The sequence below is a fragment of the Brassica oleracea genome, chromosome C3, assembly GCF_000695525.1.
Source record: "Brassica oleracea var. oleracea cultivar TO1000 chromosome C3, BOL, whole genome shotgun sequence".
Taxonomy (NCBI): Eukaryota; Viridiplantae; Streptophyta; class Magnoliopsida; order Brassicales; family Brassicaceae; genus Brassica; species Brassica oleracea.
The window spans coordinates 52,974,042-52,993,431 of NC_027750.1; the positions used below are offsets into that span (position 1 = coordinate 52,974,042).

Below are 19,390 nucleotides of genomic sequence, written 5' to 3' on the forward strand. Positions count from 1 at the left end.
AGGCAGGCAAAAAAATATCAATAACAACAGATGGTATATAATTTTTTAGCTTCTAATCACTAAACATGAGTCTGAAAATACAAAACATTAAAAAAAAACAAAAATCTGCTAAATCCAATAGACAAACAAACTCTCATTTGATAGAATCTTAGGAAAAAAGTTTTTCACCGACGCTTGTCTCCATGCCTTGATCGTCTAGGAGCTTTGTCTTCGTCTTCACTTTCAGTCTCTTCGTTTCTCAAACTGTTTCCAAGCTCAAACTGCTCCATCTCATGAGATTCATCCACCGCCCCTCTGTCATCGCTTCTCTCAGGTGTTCTCCTGTTGGAAGAAGTAGGGCCAGGACGTGCTGATGATGCTGTTGTTGTAGCTGGTGGATAATACATTGGCCTGCCTCCTCCTCCTCGGGGAGCGTTTCCCATTCCTCCCATAAGCGGTCCACCACGCCCTGAGCCTCCCATCATACCATAACCTCCATGTGGAAACTGTTGCGGAGGCCTACCGGGAAACATCATCCCCGGTACAGGTCCTCTGAAATCACCACCGAACCTCGGTCCATATGGTCCAAAGGGTCTTGGACCCATACCAAATGGATCTGGCATACCGTTGTAGCCACCAGGTCCATAGGGAAAAGTATCTGCAGGGTTCATTACCCCGAGAGGGAAACCTCCCATTCCGGGCATTGGTCTGATTCCACGTCCCATAGGCATTTGAGGAGGCCACATCATCCCTCTTCCTCTCCCTCTGCCTTGAGGCCCGTTCGCCATGCCATCTTCTTCCTCCTCGCTTTCATCTTCTTCCTCTTCCTCTTCTTCGTTGTCCTCAAATGGGACGATGTCTGGGTTCTCAGCTCTGCTCTCTGGATTCACGCCCTTTGCTTTCTCTTCTTCTCGTTTGGCCTCCGCAGCTATGGAGATTGCCTTGTATTTAATGAGAAAACAAAAATTGATGAAGCATAAGGCCAAGCTCATCAGTAATAAAGAAGAAGCAAGCAACAAAAGAGAGTGTATACCATAAGCTTGCTATCTGGTTCCAGATAAAGCAAAGAAGCTAGCTCCTCACCAACGGAGGGCTCTAACTCTTGACAGTCTCTGCTTATCTACAGTAATTGAACCAAAAGAGTAAGATAAAGATGACTAGCTTACATGCAAATACTCAAAAAACAACCATTAGCTGCTAACCTAAAGGCTAAAACTTAGTATAACTGTATCAGTAATAACTTGTAATGACTAGCAAAGTATTTGCGTAAAGTGTGGCCACCATGGGACAATTTCTCCACTGTGGCCAGTGTATTCATATAAACTTCCTAATTTATAATGAGTTATCTTGTATACTAACAAATGATACCCCTCCCAAATAAGAGACCAGATAAGATAGCGTAAATAATAGCGAAAAGAACGTACCTTCACAGGCAAGTTCTCGTTGTAAGGATTCCTTAAATTCCGAGTTTTGTGGAAGGACAGTTCGCACAACTACAGTGATAAGAATTACAATCAATAATATAAATCACGTGAATTATGCAAAGCAAGTTAACTCTGCATGAATTTCGCTCTCAGTAGCATGTACCAGAGCTCATTGTTAAACATCAGCAGAACCGATACCAGAACAGCGAAAACATAGACGTAAGCAAATACGAAAAGTGCAAGACCATATAGGCTCAATCGCGTAGAGAAGAACTAACTAAACCGGGAATCAGAGCAAGGACTATATTGAACAAAGGGAAAGCTTAGAAAAACAGCACACCTTTAACCATTTAACTGAAAAGTTCCCGCCATACTGTTGAGTTCCATGTTCATTTTTCCAGTTTCCTCCACCAATGTAACCACCAATTCTGGATGTCATCTTAGCACAGCCCTATAGGAGTATGTGAAAAGGAAGATATTTAGACTCATAATGCTGCCTACCAAATACACCACTATGAAGAAGAGATTACATAAAACAACCAGATGGACACGTAACTAAGTCTTTCAACATAAGGAAAGTGGCCAATAAACTACCTGGAAATGCCGTGTTCGGTTGACAGAGAATATCAAGATCACATTATCCACAATGTCAAAAGCTTCATTAAGTTTCGCTTCATTGCTTCTTTGTGTAGCCCATACTCCTTGTTGCACAGATAACTCAAAATTTTCTGAATTGTTACTTTTTACTACAAAATACCTGAAAACCCAAGTTTTTTATTAAAAAATATCAGATATGGCAGATGAATATTAGTAAGAATATAACAGAGGAAAAATATATTGTACATTTAACAAATCTACTAAATTAAAACATACAGTATTTTACACCGAACTATAACTCAAGTAAAGCAACTTCAAAGATGACACGCTATACAATTTTTTAAGAACTCTATCCTTCTTTTAGATTATGATTCCAGAACAATTGTATGTGAACCCAGAAGATAATGCTACATAAATTACCAAGCTTCTAATCAATTTTATTCACCATAGAAACAACAAGCAACACTGGAGGCTGGAGCACGATAATAGGCAACTAATTCTTAGAGACCAACAAGAAAATGACTTGTGACCATCAAACTGAGAGAGAGGCCAGGTCATCAATTTGTCCAGACTTTCATATGCACAAAGAAAGGAAAAAAGTAGGACAAAGTCCAAAGGCGTCACACTGAGGAAGAAAATTCATACAGGTGAAGACCAATGCAATTACATACTGTACAAGTGCATAGCCATGGAAAACACACAATTGCTCAGAAAGATGTTAGGCTTAGGATAACAAACGAGACTGCAGGTTAGAGGGATAACTAATTTGTCATGTATATCGGAAGCAAGCCAATTTATGTTGACTAGAAACTTAAAAGGGCCACACTCTGTGAAACTCAATAACTGAAAATACATCTACTTTGACAATGAATACATGTCATAGGATTCCTGCTAAATAATTGAAACCATTATATGGATACTATACAAACACTGACAAAACCAATGTCCCACATTTCAAATGAAGGAAGAAGGGCAACTGATGGAAAGAGGAGACATAATAGTCAAAGAAAAAATCAGAATGCAAAGGTCAGTTTCTATTCTTTCAGAAGAAACAATTGAGGAACATACAACCACTAAACATACCTAACTAAGTAACTATGAAAGAAAAAGTATCCTAAAATCAGTAGAAAATATAACATGAAGTCGAAATTATTAATATGTGCATGTATAAAGTGTTAAAAATCTGAGCGTGCAAAATAGCTAGTTACATTTTAAAAGTGACCACTCTTATAAGAAACCAACAGTTCGATAAAAGGGACCAATAACAATGTCTTGAAGTATAGTTTACACAACCCAATTAAAAACTTTGGAACTCTGAACAGACCTATTTACCCCACGAGGCAAAGGATGAGACGTTTGGTCAGCAGTGTTTTGCGTCTGAGTCTGAGTCTGGCTGACCTGATGTTGTGATTGCTGAGGTTGTTGCAGCTGCTGCTGCAAGTTACCTGGCTCCTGCGTCTGAACTTGCACCTGAGGCTTAACATCCCCCAACTGCGGAGCAGCGTTCCGTGGTTGATAGAATCTATTAGGCCCGTAACTGTACGAAGTCAGCTGTTGTATCTTCTGAAGAACTTCCTCCACAGGAGGTGGAGGTCCAGGCAGCTTCGCATGCCTGTACCTACAATCAGGACCATTGGGACAAAACCCTAGCTTGTACCTGCCAAACACAATTAACAAAATATTAAAACCATTATTCTAAAAATCGGTCTAGGCGCCTGCCTAATGATTTCTTGTACATTGATTAACCACAAACTAAGAATCAACATTCAACACAATCACTGCACATGTACATACATATTGCATTCTTTGATATCTTCATTGGTATGCTTATAGACGCAATCCTGCTCTCTACATTCACCGTGCACTCGGAAGAATCTGCAGATCGGCATACGAGCTTTATCGTACTGGTGGAGGAACCCGCAGGCGTCGCCTTTCATACACAGACCTCGGAGCCAGTGCCTGCAAACGGTCTGGCGGAAACTCCGTCCTCTCCCAGCTCCGGCCGCCGTCGCGGAGGAGTGATCGTAGCTCGGCGTCAGGTTGACGGCGGCGGAGGATTGGTTTTCGAGGGGAGCGACGGGGACGGAAGCCGTGGGCTGGATAGGTCCGGAGTCGAGACCGCCTTCGAAATCGAAGCTGAGTCCGTCGGCGTCCTCCATTGTTTTGCTGAATCTCTCTTTTGGGGTTTGGATCTTCTCTCTAGGGCTTCGATCGAGGAAGCGAGCTCGGAGAGTTTTGAGCTTCTTCTGATTTTTATGAATCAGGCTCGGATCATCGGTTTAAGTCTGATTGAACCGGTAATTTAGATGGTTTACTGAACCGAACCAATAGATTAATAAAGGTTCTTACGAATCAGGCTGGGGTGATTGGTTAAGGGAGATTGAACCGGTGATTTGGAGGGTTTATTGATCGAACCGTCAACGGTGACAACACATGTTAAAGGAAGAGAGCAGCAGTGGATGAATCCAAACCACAAGATTCCCAAGAGTGCCATCAATGTGGTTACAATTATTATTTATTTGCTCTTGTTTTTTCTTCCTTTCCTGGGCTCAAACATCAACTTTCCATTAAACAATTCATGGTAACAAGATTACAACTTCGTAAAATTTCAATTTCACATACAATACCAAAATTTAGTAATACCTAGGAACACTTAGAAGGATCCTACGCTATCCAATCGAAACCGACATTGTATTTTTTACCACTGCGAGCACAAATTCACGCCAAGGCTCGAAATGAATTGCCTCTTAAACCACCTAATTCTACCACTAAAAACAGATAACAAAACATGACCATGTCCTAGGAAACTTCTATAATGAGACATCCATGTATGTAGCACTCTGGAGCTAATGATTGAAACGTTAAAACACAGCCAGATGCATCACCACCTTAAGGTGCATACTCCCATCTAGAAGGGCCGCAAGCTATGACCAACGGTTTTGAGACTGTGAAAATCGGGCTGAGGCGATAGCTCCATCTAGTAGCTCTTGGTTTAATGTATCCTATCAGCATTGTATCAACAATCTAGGTCCAATAAATCAATAGAAAAACTTAAAAAAATAGAGCAAATCCAATAATGTTAGGAAAAAAAAAAAGAAACAGCAAGGTCTATTTTTTAAATTTGTCAATAATATAGGTTTTGACTAGGTGACCGTTAAAATATGAATATGAATAAATAGAAACAACATAAAAGAAAAAAAATATTTATTATTTTTGCTACATATCAATTTTGATAAGAAATATTTTTATTCTATAGTTCTTTAAAATTTTAGAAATGACAAGTAACCATACGCAAAGAATATTCCTCATAAATGATATATTTTTTAAAGAATGAATAGAAAATGATTATTCTCCTTAGTTCCTTACGTCACCATTTAGACGCATAACGTCTGTAATGTGATCTGTTTTTTTTCTGTGCAAACCGAAATTTTCCATTAATAACATTAATATTTGTCCTGTAAAAGTTTTCAAATTTGTCAACAACACATAGTGTTTGTAATGTGGTCTGTTTATAATAAAAACTTGGGATGGGCGTAACTATTATTTGTCTCACAACTAACTAACGCCCAATGTTGAACATCGACCACTACTTGGGACGAAAATAGCAAAAAATAAATAAATTAAATTTTGTTTTATTTTCCAAAGAAACAAATGTATTTTTTGGGTGCGTGTCGTCCTTGTTCTATCGCTACTAAGCACTGCCCGTCCCGCAATCGAAGGTTCTCTTCGTAGCTCACATCCCCATCTCAGATCGAAATTTGGTTGTTGGGATTAGGGTTTCGAGGATCGGAATCTCTGTGGAGGCGGGAGCAATTCGACGTTTTCTTCAGCTGGAAGGATGTTCTGGCGAATGGCCGGATTGTCTACGGCTTCCGCCGTAAGTTTGGCTTGCTGCTAGCTATTCGTATTCTCATGTGCTTTCTGAATCTACGAATTTTGGTTTTTCAGGTTGAGGCAATTTTGGACAAAGATGGTTTCACGTTAGAGGAGCTTCTTGACGAGGACGAAATCATTCAAGAATGCAAATCCCTCAATGGACGTCTCTTAAATTTGTATGCTCTCCTCCCGAAGATGATCTAACTTCTTATGATATCATCCACCTTGAAAGCTTTGGCTAAATAAACATTGGGAATTTTTCTTAAAATATATTCTATACAAGTTTTTCACATTATTTAGCTTTTTTGGCACCACATATAATATATAATGTGTCGTCATGATGAGCAAAAATAGTCATTCATGACTGCTGGATTCTTTTTTATTTTCAGTTTGAGAGAAAGAGTGCAAGTGGAACAACTGATTAGGTACATAATAGAGGAGCCTCTCGACGATGTGGAGAAGAAGCCAACATTCAAGTAAGTGTTTTGGGCAACTGCTATTGTTTTTTTTTTTTTTTTGCTGATTGTTTTTTTGATGGATAAACAATTTGGTATTTTTTTAATGTGTTCTAGGTTTCCTTTCGTTGCCTGTGAAATTTTCACATGTGAGATTGAAATGATACTTCAAACACTAGTCGAGGATGAGGAGGTAGACATTGTCTCTACCATATCCTTCTATATTTATACTTTGTAAATGGTTAAGGATTTTGGGTTTCTTGCCTCTTGTGATGTCTTCTTTTTTGCAGTTGATGTTATTTCTCTTTTCGTTTCTGGAAGCTAAAGAAACCCATAACTCATTGCTTGTCGGGTACTTCAGCAAGGTATTTAGCATTTAACGATTTTGTAATTATCAGAAAACTCAATGAGAACTTTCCCACCTGTAGTGCTCTATATATATTTCGTCTACGTGTTCTCTATTACTAGGTGGTCATTTGTCTACTGGTTCGGAAGACGATCCCTTTCATGCAATTCATTAAAGTAAGTTGATTTTGTTTCCCGGACTAAGGATATCTATTTAAGTATGACTTGAACTTAGTTAGCATTAGCAATTTTGTTCTTATTTTTGTAGAGATTGTTGAACCATTAGCTATTTGCTTTCTTGTACACTTAAGATTATCTAATCTGTGTAACGTGAAGTTATGCTGTTAAATAGTCGGAGATATTGTAAAGATTTGTATTGCTATTTAAGTAATGAATAACTTTTTTTTCTAATCAACAAAATCCAATTTAACTCTGTTGATACAATTTTAATAACGTCACACTAGTTAACACTGCTTTAAACACCACTTAACATCTGGAGTTTATATAGAATTTATTTATAATTAACCTCGAGTTTCTCGTGCTATCAGGATCATCAAGAAATACTGAAGCAGCTTGTTGATTTGATTGGTATTACATCTATAATGGAGGTTGGTTTTCACTCTTATTTGTGTCTTAGGAACTCCTGATTTCGGCTTTATGTTTATTACACATCCACGTGAGAACATACTGAATAGTTGTAAAATTTTCATGTGTTCCTCAAAAAAAAAAAAAGAGAGGATGAGAACAATGGTAAATACTGCTAATAATGCTCTCATTTTTGTCTGTGATTTTGCTATATAAAAATTGTTTTAACGCCAGTGAATTTTCAATTATTATTGTCTGTAGACAATGAAGGTTGTAACCAGTAGTTTAGATTTGATTTCTGTAAAATACTAGTTTTCTAGACTCTAACTTATTACTGGTGCTCAGGTTATAAAACGTCTGCTCGGTACTGATGAACACCTGTATTCAAATTACGCAAGTTCAATGCAGTGGGTAGAAGATACAGATGTCTTAGAGATGATTGTGGACAAGTTTGGCTCCTCAGTAAGTTTCATTCAGTTGCTAGATTACTTTTCTTTCAATATGGGATATTCTTATGGCTTTTCTCCTTTATTTTAGATTTATTCAATCTTCCCAGGCAATGTTAGTTACTGATATCTTGGAGACTTGTGTTTTATTTTGTAGGAGTCTCCCGAGGTACATGCCAACGCAGCTGAAATTCTTTGTACTGTAGCAAGATACGCACCCCCTGGTCTTGCAACGAAACTTTCCAGCCCCAGGTAGACTTTTCTCAGCTTTGGCTATGTTTTCATATAGTCGTTGATGCTTATGAAAATTTATAGTTTATTGGCTTATTGTGTTGATCCCTATACGATTTGATACAGCTGCACTGGAAGGTTGTTAAAACATACTTTAGAAGATTCACGGCCTAAGTCTGTTCTGGTTAATTCATTGTCTGTATGCATATCTTTGCTGGATCCTAAGAGATTTACATTGGGGACTTATCATATATATGGTCGTCAACTTACCCAAGGAAGCACGGTAACTAACCCCGAGACAGTGGAGGGAATGCTTGGAAGCCTAGGTGAGGAATGCAGTATGGTTATTTAATTTTCATATGTAGTTGCGCTTGTGTGTTGTTGTGTGTTGACTTCTTAAATGCTACGTATTGGGAAGGATGTCTTGTAAGTTTAAGACCTACAAACAGACTTCTATGCACATATGTTACTTGTTAGTATGGAAATTGGTAGACCTGTATTTTTTTCCTGATCTGTACAGACTGGGTTGACTATCATTTATGCCATTTTGCTTTCGATACGTCTATGTGTTTTTTTTTCTGTTTATTGGTGGTCTGCAATGTTAATTACTCTATTGGCTGCTATGAACTGTGTAATATGCGTCTACTATGCAGGTGATTTACTCATGCTTTTGAATGTATCATCTGAGGGCGTTCTATTAACAACGTATGGCAAGTTGCAACCACCTCTTGGAAAACACAGATTAAAGGTTGTTCACATTTGTATGATTTGTTTTTAAATAAATGGATATTTCACTGTTATGGGTTATAATTTATAATTTTTGAACTACAAATGAAAATTTGACTTCGTTTCCATTTCCTAGATTGTAGAATTTATTTCAGTCTTACTCACAGTCGGTAGTGAAGCAGCGGAGAAGGAAATAATTCGACTTGGACTGGTGAAAAGAGTGTTGGACTTGTTCTTCGAGTAAGTGGGAGATTATATTTTCTCCTTTGATGATAAACAGACTGCTCTGCTAAATTGTGGTGCAATTATCTCAGGTATCCCTACAACAATTTTGTACATCACCATGTGGAGAATGTGATTCTCTCATGTTTGGAGAGCAAAAACTCTCAACTTCTCGACCATCTTCTCAATGAATGCAATCTTATCGGTAGTATGCTAGAGGCGGAAAAAGACCCCATATTGACTGCAGCTGATTCTGATAAGGTGAAGATGCATAATTGCTAATGTCTTGGGTTGGCATCATTATCAATTGACTTGGTTTACATGTGATGTCTCAGCTTCAGCCGACAGTCCCTGCAGAAGGTAGAAAGCCACTCAGGATTGGAAGCATTGGTCATTTGACTCGTATCTCGAACAAACTTCTTCAACTAGCTAATAGTAATGTCGAAATTCAGTCACATTTGCAGGTAGACCACAATTATGTCTCATTAACTTTATTAATTATAGACTTATAGTTGCTTGCCACACATTCATCATGTGCATGTAGATATGAAGCGCAAATGGTTAGTTTGTTGGACTTGAAAATATTCAATACAAGTGATTATAATTGCTATTCCTAGTCTTTTGAGTTTTCCTTATGAGAGTATGATATTTCCGTACATTTGCTGTATAATTCTTGCCGATGGTGAAAAGCAATCTGCTCAGTCCTTTACCGCTGTTTGATTTCTCTCGAAGATATTTACTTGATAGCGTGTTTGCATGTGAAATGTTGAGAAAGGCTCTAGCCTTGTAGGTGCTGGTCTTCAGTATCAAACTCCTCACATCCTGCTCAAGATTCCTTTTTTTTTTTTTACGTTTTCTACCAGGAAAATAGCGAATGGGTGGATTGGCAGACAGATGTTCTGTCAAAGCGTAATACATTGGAAAATGTCTACTCTTGGGCTTGCGGGTATGTATTATTTCCTCTTGGTGGGAGTTTTACTAGACTTGAAGAAACCTTTATGAATCAGGCTTCTGTTTTTAAATATGACCAAAAGCAGAGGTTATACTCAAACAGTATTTTGTTATAGAAGTTTGTCACATTTGTGTAATCTGCTTTAGTAGTAATCAAGATATACGATACGTTAAATGTGATTAGACCGTCCCAGTAGATGGCAATAAGGGCTTGTTTTTGGGAAGTTCCTTAGGGGGTGACAAATGTTAGATAAGGGCAGTAGGGATGGTTATTGTAGTATATTGATAATTCCTTTTACTGATATTGTTCCTAACAGGAGGCCAACTTCACTCCATGATCGTAATAGAGATAGCGATGATGATGATTACCACGATAGAGACTATGATGTGGCAGCCTTAGCAAACAACTTGAGCCAGGCCTTTAGATATGGCGTTTACAACAATGATAACATGGATGAGGTGATGTTTTAATGTTTCCTTTTCTTAGCTGCTACTATATTATCTAGATTTAGCCTCATACTTCATTATAGTTTGGAAGGTTATCTGTTCAATTGTTGAGACATTGAAATCTGATGCAAGAAGACTACATTCAATGAACGTTTGATCTTTCATTAACGTTAATTTTCATATATCCACTGCAGACCCAAGGCTCTATGGAACGTGGCGATGATGAGGTATTATATTATTTTTGTCTGATTTGAATGTTCTAAAATAAGTGAATGTTCGTATAAGCAGTCAATATGAAAGCCTCTTACGAAGTCTATGTTGCAGGATGTCTACTTTGATGACGAATCTGCAGAAGTCGTCATATCTTCTTTGCGCCTTGGAGATGATCAGGAGAGGTAATGTGTTTGGACTTTTCTCCTGTGGTAGAAATCAATCCGTTGATTCTCATCATATGGTTGATGCGGCGCCTTAACTTACAAAAATGTAACATGGTGTCTTTTGTAGCAGTTCTCTCTTCACAAACTCAAACTGGTTTGCTTTCGACGATGAAAAAGTTGCGAATGAGCAGTCAATGGCTTCCCCTTCACCAAGTGCTGATGAGGATGGTGATGTCGTCATAGGTGAAGCGGACGATGACTTCAAGGACAGTGTAGCCTCTTCCTCGCCTGTTGATATGGAAACAGAGGATTCAACATCAAAGAATCCTTATGAAAACCCGAGTGAACCAGAAGCCGAAAAGTCACCAGCTTGGGTCGAATGGAGAGAGACATCCGAGTCCTCTGTGCCTTCTTCAAACCCAGAGGAAGCTAGCATGTTGCCCAGTGGTGAGGTTCAAATCGGGAAAGAGGATGATGGTGATGATACCGATGAAAAGGGGGCAGAGGGTTCGCCACCAGGTGCATGTGGCGATGAAACCACAGAGAAGTCATCAGACGCAAGTGAAGTTGCAACCACTGAGAGCACTCCAGATGTAAGTGAGGCTGAAATAACCGAGAAGTTGAAAGATTCGAGTGCTGCTGAATCGGATGAGAATGCTCAAAGCTCTGAACCTGCAATCTCGGAGGATACGGACAAGAGCCAGGAAGCAGATGTTGCAGCAAAGGCAGATGACAAAGAAACCGAAGAAGCTGTGAAGGAACCAGAGAAGGTAGTTTAAGCTTTACACAACGTAACTAGTAGTACAAATTCATGCTGATACTTTCTTTGGTTTATATAGTTTGCTACGATTTTTATTATTCTTTCTTTTCCTTTCGGACATATTGTCGACCAAAATATAATCACTAGCTTATCATTTTTCTAGTTGAAGTTTTTATATATTGTAAAGCAGTTGCTCTCGAGCCCGCACATTTAAGGTTGTTTCTATAATGCACAAAATGTTATATTTAGTTATGAATTTGTCTTTGGGGATGCTCTAATCACTCTTGACTTTTATATATACGTATTCAAGTCATTCTTTCATGTGCGACTCTGATAAAGAAAACAAGATTCTATCTGTTTCATAACAAGACTGATGAAAGATAAAAGATGTGGTGCCTATTGCTAGCAGCACTAGTAAACTCTATTGTCTCTGCTGGTTCTATTTGTCTTGTCGTGCATCATGTTTAATCCCCTCTCCCTTTAGTGGCTGTTGTCATGTTCGCCCTCCAAATCTTTCAAGTATCCCATGAGCATAAGAAACCCGAAAAGGAAGAATCCACCTGAGAAGCTCTCTCCACCACCTCCGCCCCCACCACCTCCGCCATCATGCCGAGGTGGGAACCCGCTTCCACCATCATCAAGCTTTGGGGATTTCACTTTTCCTAATGTTCAAGCAAAAAAGGCTTTATTAGACTTTAGTTCTGAAGATGCAAACTAGAACAGAAACGCCATTAGGCACAGTCAGGAAATAATGTTAAAGCACTATCCCGTCTCAGGCTTATCAACAACAAGAATACAAACCATAGTAGTAAACCATCATATGTGTTGTAAATAACTGCTTGATTCTTAGCTAGATTCATAGAACATATCATAGTTTCGTAAACCTTAGTTGTTTGTTAGAAACATAAAACAAGGTTGCTCCAGATGAAGCATGAATAGAGTGAGAAAATTTACCATGAGTGGGAGCTTGTGTGATTGTTGGTGATTCCCGTGTAATAGTCTGTGTTTGCCCTTGACTGCATTTTGCATTCTGCAGAAGAAAGAAAATAAATCAGCATAAATAAACAGCTAGCCTTTCAGAGACAAATAGCTAAAAAGATCTTGTCGCAAAATGGTGTTTGATAATGAGATGGCAAATCATGAAGGTATCTCAAGAATAAAAACATGTTTTAACTAGCGAGTGAGACAAGAATAGAAACCTACCAGCGCAGCAGCGTTACATACAAAGAGAGATCTTTTGCTCTTAGAGGCGAAATCAAGTCCTTTCCTAGCAACGGCTCTTGTTCCAACTGCCTTGAGAGAAGGAAACATAATCTGTTTCTTCTGGAATTGCATAGAAACTCTTGTAGGGTAGTAACGCCCACGAAATTGTCCTACCACAGAACAAGAAGAAGAGCTTTTGAAACATTCAATAGAATACGAAAATCAAAAGCTGATTAAGCAAGGATCTAATGCTACAAGACTTAGTTAATAAAACAAACGTATAATCTCAGACATCAGTTTTTTTCATGAGCAATCATAAATTAGTGGCAAGAAGCAAATCAAGAAGAAGTGTATATCCGATACCATTAGCTGGTCGATGATTAAAGCGAGGAGGGAGGAAGACCAATGGTTGTGCACCAATACACAACGACGACGGATTCATCACCGGCATATCTGCGCGCCGATAAAACAATCAACGCCAAAAACAATTAAACCTTTAACCAATTTCAATCCCAAGTTTCTCTCGATCGTAGACGATGAAACGCAGATACCTTTTGAAAAGAGAGAGAGAGAGAGAGAGAGGATGGCAAATCGTACCTGAAGAATTAAACGCGAACAATAAGAGAGTTTTCTAGGGTTTATGTAAAATTTTCTCGCACAAATCAATTGGAGCGTTAACGTCTAACGCAAAGATTTATAAAATAGTCGTGAAGGGAAAAGAAAATCACGATGAGACGGCGACACATGTCTCATTGTATGTCGGTTCTTAACAAAATAATATTTTTCTTATTTTGTTTTTATTCTTTTTTAATTAAAAACAAAAGATCGGAAAATTAAAACCCTAATTTCGCCCAGCTGATCCTCTTTCAATTGAAAGCAAACCGTGATTCAATCGAGCTGAGGAGACGCCGAAAATGCTAGGTGGATTGTACGGAGATCTTCCTCCGCCTTCGGATGATGACAAACCCACCGGAAACTCCTCCTCCGTCTGGTCCAGCAGCACCAAGATGGCTCCGCCTACCCTTCGCAAACCACCCGCTTTTGCTCCGACGCAAACTATCATCAGACCTCAGAACAAGCCCAAGCCTCCTCCTCCTCCTCCTCCTTCTTCCTCCCAGTCGGTTATCACTCCGGCGGCATCGCAACCGGCGTTGGTTGGCGTGACTTCATCGGTGATCGAAGAGTACGATCCAGCTAGACCTAACGATTACGAGGACTACAGGAGGGAGAAGAAGAAGAAAGCCATGGAAGCTGAGATGAAACGAGAGCTCGACAAGAGACGGCACGAGGAGGAGGAGAGAGATAGAGAAAGGCAAGAGAGGGAGAAGGAGAGAGAAAGAGATCGTTTTGATCAGACTCCGCTGAATATCTCCGGCGAGGAAGCGTGGAAGAGACGCGCCGCCATGAGCGGCGGCGGTGGGAAGCTTGGGAGATCCTCTTCTCCGCCTGGGAACAACGGGTTTAGCATGGGGACGTCGGAGACGAGCGGGTTGGGAGTTGGGGCGGGCGGGCAGATGACGGCTGCGGAGAGGATGATGGCGAAGATGGGGTGGAAACAAGGGCAAGGGCTTGGCAAGTCTGAGCAAGGGATCACCACGCCCTTGATGGCTAAGAAGACTGATCGGAGAGCTGGTGTTATTGTTAATGCTAGTGAGAAGAAGGTCGTCAAGGGTGTGAGTATCAGTGGAGAACCAACCACGGTCTTGCTTCTTAGAAACATGGTATGCCTTCTTAATTGTGGAGCTTGTTTTTGTATTAGGGGACACACTTTGCTGCCAATTGATTTACAACGGTCTGCTAACGATACGCTCATTTGTTGTGGTCTTAGCTTTAACATAGTGACTTCAAACTGTTGGCAGCATGTTAGATCTATAGCCTTTGCTTGAATCTGAGGGCACTTGGGAATGCTGTTGACGAAGATGTCTATGTGAATTAATGGCTGTTTTCGTGATTCTTTTAAGCTGAAAAAGCTTTTGCATTTTTAACATGATGAAGATTCTTTGTTGTGGCTCATAGTTTACTTACGTTAATGTTAGTTTAGTGAACTGATGGGTTGTTGTAGAATTGAGAGATTGTCTCTTCTTTGGAAACAACGTTTAAGATGCAGAAGTTAGACTATCTTCCCCTCGAATAGTTAACTAGGCATTTGTGACCATACTTTGGTTCTAGGGGATTTAGCATAATAAGTTGATCCTCCATGCTTTGATTTTCCAGATACTAGAGAGTTTTATGTATATGAAATGAAACTTGGGGAGTTGGCATGTGCTTGAAGGAAATTTTATTGGTTTTCGGATTCTGTAAATATTTTGTCACATCGTTTTCGTATTTGTGAAACGTTTCTTGTGTCTAGTATGTCAGAGAAATTTCGGTATGTGAATGCATCGATTGTATTGAACGCTGCCAGCACTCTTGTCAATCTGATTGTTTGTTCACCATAAACAATTACTTGTTGCTGGAGAGTTATTACTAATGTATTTTCGCTCGATTGACACATCTCACCTATATTCAAGGTTGGACCTGGAGAAGTAGACGATGAGCTAGAAGAGGAGGTGGGAACGGAGTGTGGCAAATACGGAACAGTGACTCGTGTACTGATATTCGAGATCACTGAACCAAACTTCCCTACGCACGAAGCAGTGAGAATCTTTGTTCAGTTTTCAAGGCCCGAGGAAACAACTAAAGCCCTTCTAGACCTCGATGGGCGATTCTTTGGAGGAAGGACAGTGCGTGCAACGTTCTACGATGAAGTGAAATTCAGTAAGAACGAGTTGGCTCCAGTACCGGGTGAAATCCCTTAGTGTATTATTTTATCAAGATGAATGTTTAAAGAGGGTCTAAGAAATATTCACCACACATGAAAAAGTCTTGGATGATTTTGATTTAATAAAGATTTCTATAATTATATACAGTAAAAATAAAATTTATTTATAATTAGATTAAAAGTTTATGTAAAAAATATGCAAAAAAATATATTCTTGTTTAGGGTACAACTAGATTACAATATTTTGGAATGAAATGAGTTGATTTTATTAATTCCACATATATTTTTTACTATTTGCTATGAATGGAATGGTCATTCCATCAATTCCAAAAGTAATTAGATAAAATACAAAAAAAATTATTCCATAACAAATTTGTTCATGAATGAATGGAAATAATTTCATTCCATTTTTTTGCAGTATTCTATTTCTATCATTCTATTTTTTTTTGTTCCATCAATTTCATTTTAATTTACCAGTTACATCCTTAGTTATATTTTAAATTATTTTGTGGTGAGTAAAAACTAAAAAGAAAGACATAAAAGAATGACATACATGATATTGGTTCCTGGGGATTCGATTCCTCGGTTATTGCTTATGGAATTCTGAAATTTGAAACAAGTAAAAGAAAAGGAGAAAGAAAAAGATTGGAATTTGTTTTATTACTAATTATTTATCACTTTCGATGTGTGTGAAATGCAAAAGACAAGACAACCCACACGCTCAACTCGCTTGGTTCAACCTGGCAGTAGTATGATATATTCATTTCTATGAGAAGATTGTTAATGTTTTCTAATGTTAATATGAATGATATTAGGGTTAGGGGGGGGGGGGTGTCCAGGATTTCTCTGTCAAGTACCGAATGATGAGCTTGTCCTTGGACGGCAAGGCAGTTTGCTGCATGTAGTTTTGAAGAAGGTAAGACTAGACATAATGAAGCACTTGCAGTGGCGGACGCACACGAAGACCTACGAAGGCATGTGCCCTCTACTGATTTTGAATTTTCTTAACTGATTAGTACTAGTTTATGTAATGTTTTTATGATTTACAACTAGACATAATGAAAAAACTTGATGTGCCCCGTCTAGATATAGAGCTGGTTCCGCCCCGGAGCACTTGTGATTTAGTGATCCCATGTCCAATTTTCAATTGTCTTGATATTGTCCATTTTGAGATTAGGCTAGTCCACATGGATTTACTTTTGGATAGGTTTCGTACTAATTAGAGTTGAGCATCTCTTTATATTTTAGACATTCTTTGTCTAAACTTACAATGTGGACTTTGTTTGATATTTCACATTCTCCCCTTCAATTTAAAGACCACACTCATCTTGTGTCTCACAACTGAACTTTCAGGATCTTCTGACTTGATCTCTGCCACATATCTCTCATTCATATCTCGAAGGGTATTTTGGTCTTCTTGCAGATTTCTCGTCATTCCGTTCTGATACCAATTGCTGATATTTAGTGAGCCCATGTCCAACTCTATTTATATCAATTTCTTTTCAAAAGGCCTCGAACTAATTAGAGTTAGACATATATTTATATAATTGGACACTCTTTGTCTAAACTTTCAATGTAGGACTTTGTTTGATATATCTCAGCACTTAACAAGGTACCTCTTTCTTACGCCTAATTCTATATCGATGCCTTCCATTCTCAGTTTCATGTCATTAGAAGAAGCTGCAGCCGGGATCTCGACCAAACTTAACACTAAAAAGGATGTCTTGGAGAGAGCGCTTCAATCTATCGCTTGAAGGAACCTCAACAACCATTTTCAAAGCTAAAATTGCCCAAGGAGTCTTTATCACATGGATTATAAAGGATTCCAAATTCAAATCAACCCTTTATTGAAATTATCAGAACATGAACCGCTTTTTTCCATTGGAAGCTCTTGTAATATCACTGCAACTCGAATCCAAGAAAGCTAGACCTCTTGTTCTTTCAATATCATCTTCATTTTCTTTTGTGTGCACTCAATATCATCTCCATAACTTATGAGACATAAGCCAGACTTGTGAAAACATTTAAAAACATTTAAAAAAAAACAGGAAAGCTGTTATTGTTAAGCCGACACCAAATGTTGTGAGAGAGGGTACATATAATAATGAATCGCTGCTTCTTAAAAGTTAAAATAACCTTAAATAATTAGAGAGTGAATATCAGTGACACCACTAATCAATCAAAATCTCATAATGTGTTCTAAGAGACAGGAAGCTTATCTAATCTTCCAGGATTTCTCTGACAAGCACCCAATGATGAGCTTGTCCTTTGACGGCAAGGCAGTTTGCTGCATGTAGTTTTGAAGAAGCTAAGACTAGACATAATGAAGAACTTGAAGTGGCGGACGCACACGAAGACCTACGAAGGCATGTGCCCCCTACTGATTTTGAATTTTCTTAACTGATTAGTACTAGTTTATGTAATGTTTTTATGATTTACAACTAGACATAATGAAAAAACTTGACGTGCCCCCGTCTAGATATAGAGCTGGTTCTGCCCCGGAGCACTTGTGATTTAGTGATCCCATGTCCAATTTTCACTTGTCCTGATATTGTCCATTTTGAGCTTAGGCTAGTCCGCATGGATTTACTTTTGGATAGGTTTCGTACTAATTAGAGTTGAGCATCTATTTATATGTTAGATATTCTTTGTCTAAACTTACAATGTGAACTTTGTTTGATATCTCACATTCTCCCCTTCAATTTAAAGACCACACTCATCTTGTGTCTCACAACTGAACTTTCAGGATCTTCTGACTTGATCTCTGCCACATATCTCTCATTCATATCTCGAAGGGTATATTGGTCTTATTGCAGATTTCTTGTCATTCCGTTCTGATACCAATTGTTGGTATTTAGTGAGCCCATGTCCAACTCTATTTATATCAATTTCTTTTCAAAAGGCCTCGAACTAATTAGAGTTAGACATATATTTATATAATTGGACACTCTTTGTCTAAACTTTCAATGTAGGACTTTGTTTGATATATCTCAGCACTTAACAGGGTACCTCTTTCTTACGCCTAATTCTATATCGATGCCTTCCATTCTCAGTTTCATGTCATTAGATGAAGCTGCAGTCGGGATCTCGACCAAACTCAACACTAAAAAGGATGTCTTGGAGAGAGCGCTTCAATCTATCACTTGAAGGAACCTCAACAACCATTTTCAAAGCTAAAATTGCCCAAGGAGTCTTTATCACATGGATTATAAAGGATTCCAAATTCAAATCAACCCTTTATTGAAATTATCAGAACAGGAACCGTTTTTTCCATTGGAAGCTCTTGCAATATCACTGCAACTCGAATCCAAGAAAGCTAGACCTCTTGTTCTTTCAATATCATCTTCATTTTATTTTGTGTGCACTCAATATCATCTCCATAACTTATGAGACATAAGCCAGACTTGTGAAAACATTTAAAAACATTTTTAAAAAACAGGAAAGCTGTTATTGTTAAGCTGACACCTAATGTTGTGAGAGAGGGTACATAATGAATCGCTGCTTCTTAAAAGTTAAAATAACCTTAAGTAATTAGAGAGTGAATATCAGTGACACCACTAATCAATCAAAATCTCATAATGTGATCTAATAATATTATATCTTATATTATATTCACTAGGATCGGGGAACCTCCGCTGTTCATGGAGGAGAACGATATTAAAATTTAAATATGTTTTAGAAAAACTATATATAGAAGTATTTGGAATGAAAAATGAGGATACATAAAATGAACGTTTTTAGTTATAAACTATTTCTGAAGCTTATGCTAAAATTAATAGTTTATAGGATGAAAACTTACTAATCGATATGTGAACAAAAATATATTGTTTATAAATGCAGTGTTCGAGAATGAATGATAAATGTGTTATAAATTTGGTGACTAAAACTTAAGAAAATATCATAATTTGCTGGATTCCATGTCTTAAGTAAGATTTTTCCAATATAAATACATAATTTTAATAAATTTGTAATTTTTAAATGAAACATGAAGGGAAAAACACATAA

General features: G+C 38.2%; 4 protein-coding genes across 6 annotated transcripts; 2 read left to right on the forward strand and 2 right to left on the reverse strand.

Moving 5' to 3' along the window:
- Positions 1-15: 15 nt before the first annotated feature.
- LOC106336236 (30-kDa cleavage and polyadenylation specificity factor 30-like) lies at positions 16-4,245 on the reverse strand. The gene is made up of 7 exons (XM_013775007.1): positions 3,795-4,245; positions 3,325-3,657; positions 1,998-2,160; positions 1,744-1,854; positions 1,404-1,472; positions 1,013-1,099; positions 16-920 (listed from the first exon to the last, which is right to left on the reverse strand). The coding sequence occupies exons 1-7, from the start codon at positions 4,157-4,159 to the stop codon at positions 165-167; spliced, it is 1,884 nt and encodes a 627-aa protein (XP_013630461.1). The 5' UTR covers positions 4,160-4,245; the 3' UTR covers positions 16-164.
- A 1,390-nt stretch (positions 4,246-5,635) lies between these two features.
- Positions 5,636-11,673, forward strand: LOC106334801 (serine/threonine-protein phosphatase 6 regulatory subunit 3-like). Of its 3 annotated transcripts, none has more exons than XM_013773175.1 (19): positions 5,636-5,877; positions 5,949-6,052; positions 6,266-6,352; positions 6,449-6,524; positions 6,622-6,696; positions 6,800-6,853; positions 7,225-7,284; positions 7,607-7,723; positions 7,865-7,959; positions 8,065-8,264; positions 8,592-8,686; positions 8,801-8,904; positions 8,979-9,147; positions 9,228-9,350; positions 9,750-9,832; positions 10,155-10,296; positions 10,479-10,511; positions 10,609-10,679; positions 10,789-11,673. In XM_013773175.1, the coding sequence occupies exons 1-19, from the start codon at positions 5,839-5,841 to the stop codon at positions 11,438-11,440; spliced, it is 2,379 nt and encodes a 792-aa protein (XP_013628629.1). In that variant the 5' UTR covers positions 5,636-5,838; the 3' UTR covers positions 11,441-11,673. The 3 variants fall into 3 exon arrangements, with proteins under 3 accessions (XP_013628629.1, XP_013628627.1, XP_013628628.1); XM_013773173.1 differs by having other exon boundaries at positions 5,638-5,877; positions 9,222-9,350; XM_013773174.1 differs by having other exon boundaries at positions 5,640-5,877; positions 9,222-9,350; positions 10,792-11,673.
- An 18-nt stretch (positions 11,674-11,691) lies between these two features.
- On the reverse strand, positions 11,692-13,350 carry LOC106334803. Its single transcript, XM_013773177.1, has 5 exons — positions 13,222-13,350; positions 12,988-13,077; positions 12,625-12,794; positions 12,376-12,451; positions 11,692-12,083 (listed from the first exon to the last, which is right to left on the reverse strand). Exons 2-5 carry the CDS (start codon positions 13,073-13,075, stop codon positions 11,902-11,904), a joined length of 516 nt encoding a protein of 171 aa, XP_013628631.1. The 5' UTR covers positions 13,076-13,077; positions 13,222-13,350; the 3' UTR covers positions 11,692-11,901.
- Positions 13,351-13,437: 87 nt separating this feature from the next.
- On the forward strand, positions 13,438-15,526 carry LOC106334802 (DNA-damage-repair/toleration protein DRT111, chloroplastic-like). The gene is made up of 2 exons (XM_013773176.1): positions 13,438-14,345; positions 15,135-15,526. The coding sequence occupies exons 1-2, from the start codon at positions 13,539-13,541 to the stop codon at positions 15,420-15,422; spliced, it is 1,095 nt and encodes a 364-aa protein (XP_013628630.1). The 5' UTR covers positions 13,438-13,538; the 3' UTR covers positions 15,423-15,526.
- The last annotated feature ends 3,864 nt before the right edge of the window (positions 15,527-19,390 follow it).

Coding starts and splice junctions, on each gene's coding strand:
- LOC106334801 (XM_013773173.1), top strand. CDS start 5,839: ATGTTCTGGCGAATGGCCGGATTGTCTACGGCTTCCGCC. Junction 8,265..8,591: donor GGGAATGCTTGGAAGCCTAG/GTGAGGAATGCA, acceptor TCTACTATGCAG/GTGATTTACTCATGCTTTTG. Junction 10,297..10,478: donor ACAATGATAACATGGATGAG/GTGATGTTTTAA, acceptor TATCCACTGCAG/ACCCAAGGCTCTATGGAACG.
- LOC106336236 (XM_013775007.1), bottom strand. CDS start 4,159: ATGGAGGACGCCGACGGACTCAGCTTCGATTTCGAAGGCGGTCTCGAC. Junction 2,161..3,324: donor TTGCCTCGTGGGGTAAATAG/GTCTGTTCAGAG, acceptor TTGGGTTTTCAG/GTATTTTGTAGTAAAAAGTA. Junction 1,473..1,743: donor TTTCAGTTAAATGGTTAAAG/GTGTGCTGTTTT, acceptor TTATCACTGTAG/TTGTGCGAACTGTCCTTCCA.
- LOC106334803 (XM_013773177.1), bottom strand. CDS start 13,075: ATGCCGGTGATGAATCCGTCGTCGTTGTGTATTGGTGCACAACCATTG. Junction 12,795..12,987: donor TAATCATCGACCAGCTAATG/GTATCGGATATA, acceptor GTTCTGTGGTAG/GACAATTTCGTGGGCGTTAC. Junction 12,084..12,375: donor CACACAAGCTCCCACTCATG/GTAAATTTTCTC, acceptor CTTGAACATTAG/GAAAAGTGAAATCCCCAAAG.
- LOC106334802 (XM_013773176.1), top strand. CDS start 13,539: ATGCTAGGTGGATTGTACGGAGATCTTCCTCCGCCTTCGGATGATGAC. Junction 14,346..15,134: donor TCTTGCTTCTTAGAAACATG/GTATGCCTTCTT, acceptor CCTATATTCAAG/GTTGGACCTGGAGAAGTAGA.